At 47.2% G+C, this 1,809-nt stretch overlaps 1 protein-coding gene across 2 annotated transcripts in view; it reads left to right on the forward strand.

The window, feature by feature from the left end:
- OIP5 (Opa interacting protein 5) overlaps positions 1-1,809 on the forward strand; it is a 21,031-nt gene that overhangs the window by 9,560 nt on the left and 9,662 nt on the right. Inside the window, exon 4 of one of the 2 annotated variants that reach the window (XM_011989309.1) lies at positions 318-351. The exons of the other annotated variant lie outside the window; for it this stretch is intronic. Coding sequence (XP_011844699.1) covers positions 318-351 — 34 coding nt within the window. The remainder of the gene's footprint in view (positions 1-317; positions 352-1,809) is intronic. 2 annotated transcript variants of the gene reach the window in all.

Raw genomic sequence — 1,809 nt, forward strand, 5'->3', positions numbered from 1 at the left:
AGAACATTGTATGACCAGGCGCAGTGGCTCACGCGCCCAGCACTTTGGGAGGCCAAGGTCGGGGGTTCATCTGAGGTCAGGAGTTCGAGACCAGCCTGGCCAACATGGTGAAACCCCATCTCTACTAAAAATACAAAAATTAGCCAGGTGTGGTAGACACCTGTAATCCCAGCTGCTTAGGAGGCCGAGGCATGAGAATTGTTGGAACCTGGGAGGCGGAGGCTGCTGTGCTTACAACCTTTTATTCTGTGGTTCCTGTGGGATTCCCATTGGTTTCCATCTGTATTCTACCCATGCTGCCCTGGCTGCCTTGAGAGGTCACTTCTGCCTTTCCAGTGACAAAATGGTGTGGTGAGTAGACTTAGATATTGATCATCAAATACACTTATTTATTTATTTATTTATTTATTTATTTAGAGACAAAGTCCATCAAATAAATTTTAAAAGATTTTTCAGGAAAGAGAAAGTGGGCTGAGCACAGTGGCTCATGCCTGTAATTCCAGCACTTTGGGAAGCTGAGGCGGGTGGATCACTTGAGGTCAGGAGTTTGAGACCAGCCTGGCCAACATGGTGAAACCCGTCTCTACTAAAAATACAAAAATTAGCCAGGTGTGGTAGACACCTGTAATCCCAGCTGCTTAGGAGGCCGAGGCATGAGAATTGTTGGAACCTGGGAGGCGGAGGCTGCTGTGAGCCGAGATTGCGGCACTGCACTCCAGCCTGAGAGACAGAGTGAGATTCTGTCCAACTACTTGGGAGGCTGAGGCAGGAGAATTGCTTCAACCTGAAAGGTGGAGGTTGCACCGTGAGCTGAGATCGTGCCACTATACCCCAGCCTGGGTGACAGAGCAAGACTCTGACTCAAAAAAAAAGACAAAGCGTTTGTACCAAAGAAGATGCTAAAGTCAGGCACTGTCTTTGACAAAAAGATAGCAGTGGGCCAAGTGTGATGGCTCACGCCTGTAATGCCAGTGCTTTGTGAGGCCAAGGTGGGAGGACTGCTTAAGGGCAGGAGTTCAAGACCTCCATGGGCAATATAGTGAGACCCCTATTTTTTTTATACAAAATAAAAAAAAATTAGCTGGATGTGGTGGTGGCCTGCCCCTGTAGTCCCAGTTACTTGGGAGGCTGAGGTGGGAGGATCACATGAGCCCAAGAGTTCAAGGTTACAGTTTGCTGTGATCACACCACTGCATTCCATTTTGGGTGACAAAATGAGACTCCATCTCTTAAAAAAAAATAAAAGATAGCAGTGGGACCAAAATATAATCTTATAACATTATGATTATCTTCCATGTCTTCTTATACCACATCTTAAGAAGCATCCATGGAAGAATTCAGAATTAATTTCATTAAATAAACTTTTTGCCAGATGTGGTGGTGTGTGCCTATAATTCTAGTTACCCAGGAGGCTGAGGCAGGAGGATCCCTTGAATCTTGAAGGTGTTTGAGATCAGCCTAGGCAACATAGTGAAGCCTCCTATCTCAAACTGCCCCCTTAAAATAAATAAATAAATAAAAAGAACATTGTATGACCAGGCGCAGTGGCTCACGCGCCCAGCACTTTGGGAGGCCAAGGTCGGGGGTTCATCTGAGGTCAGGAGTTCGAGACCAGCTTGGCCAACATAGTGAAACCCCATCTCCTTTAAAAATACAAAAATAAGCCAGGTGTGGTGGTGCCCGCCTGTGGTCCCAGCTACTCGGGAGGTGAGGCAGGAGAATTGCTTGAACCCAGGAGGTGGAGGTTGCAGTGAGCCAAGATCGAGTCACTGCACTTCAGCCTGGGTGACAGAGTGAGACTCCGTCTCA

This window comes from Mandrillus leucophaeus, unplaced genomic scaffold, assembly GCF_000951045.1.
Source record: "Mandrillus leucophaeus isolate KB7577 unplaced genomic scaffold, Mleu.le_1.0 Scaffold35, whole genome shotgun sequence".
Lineage (NCBI taxonomy): Eukaryota > Metazoa > Chordata > Mammalia > Primates > Cercopithecidae > Mandrillus > Mandrillus leucophaeus.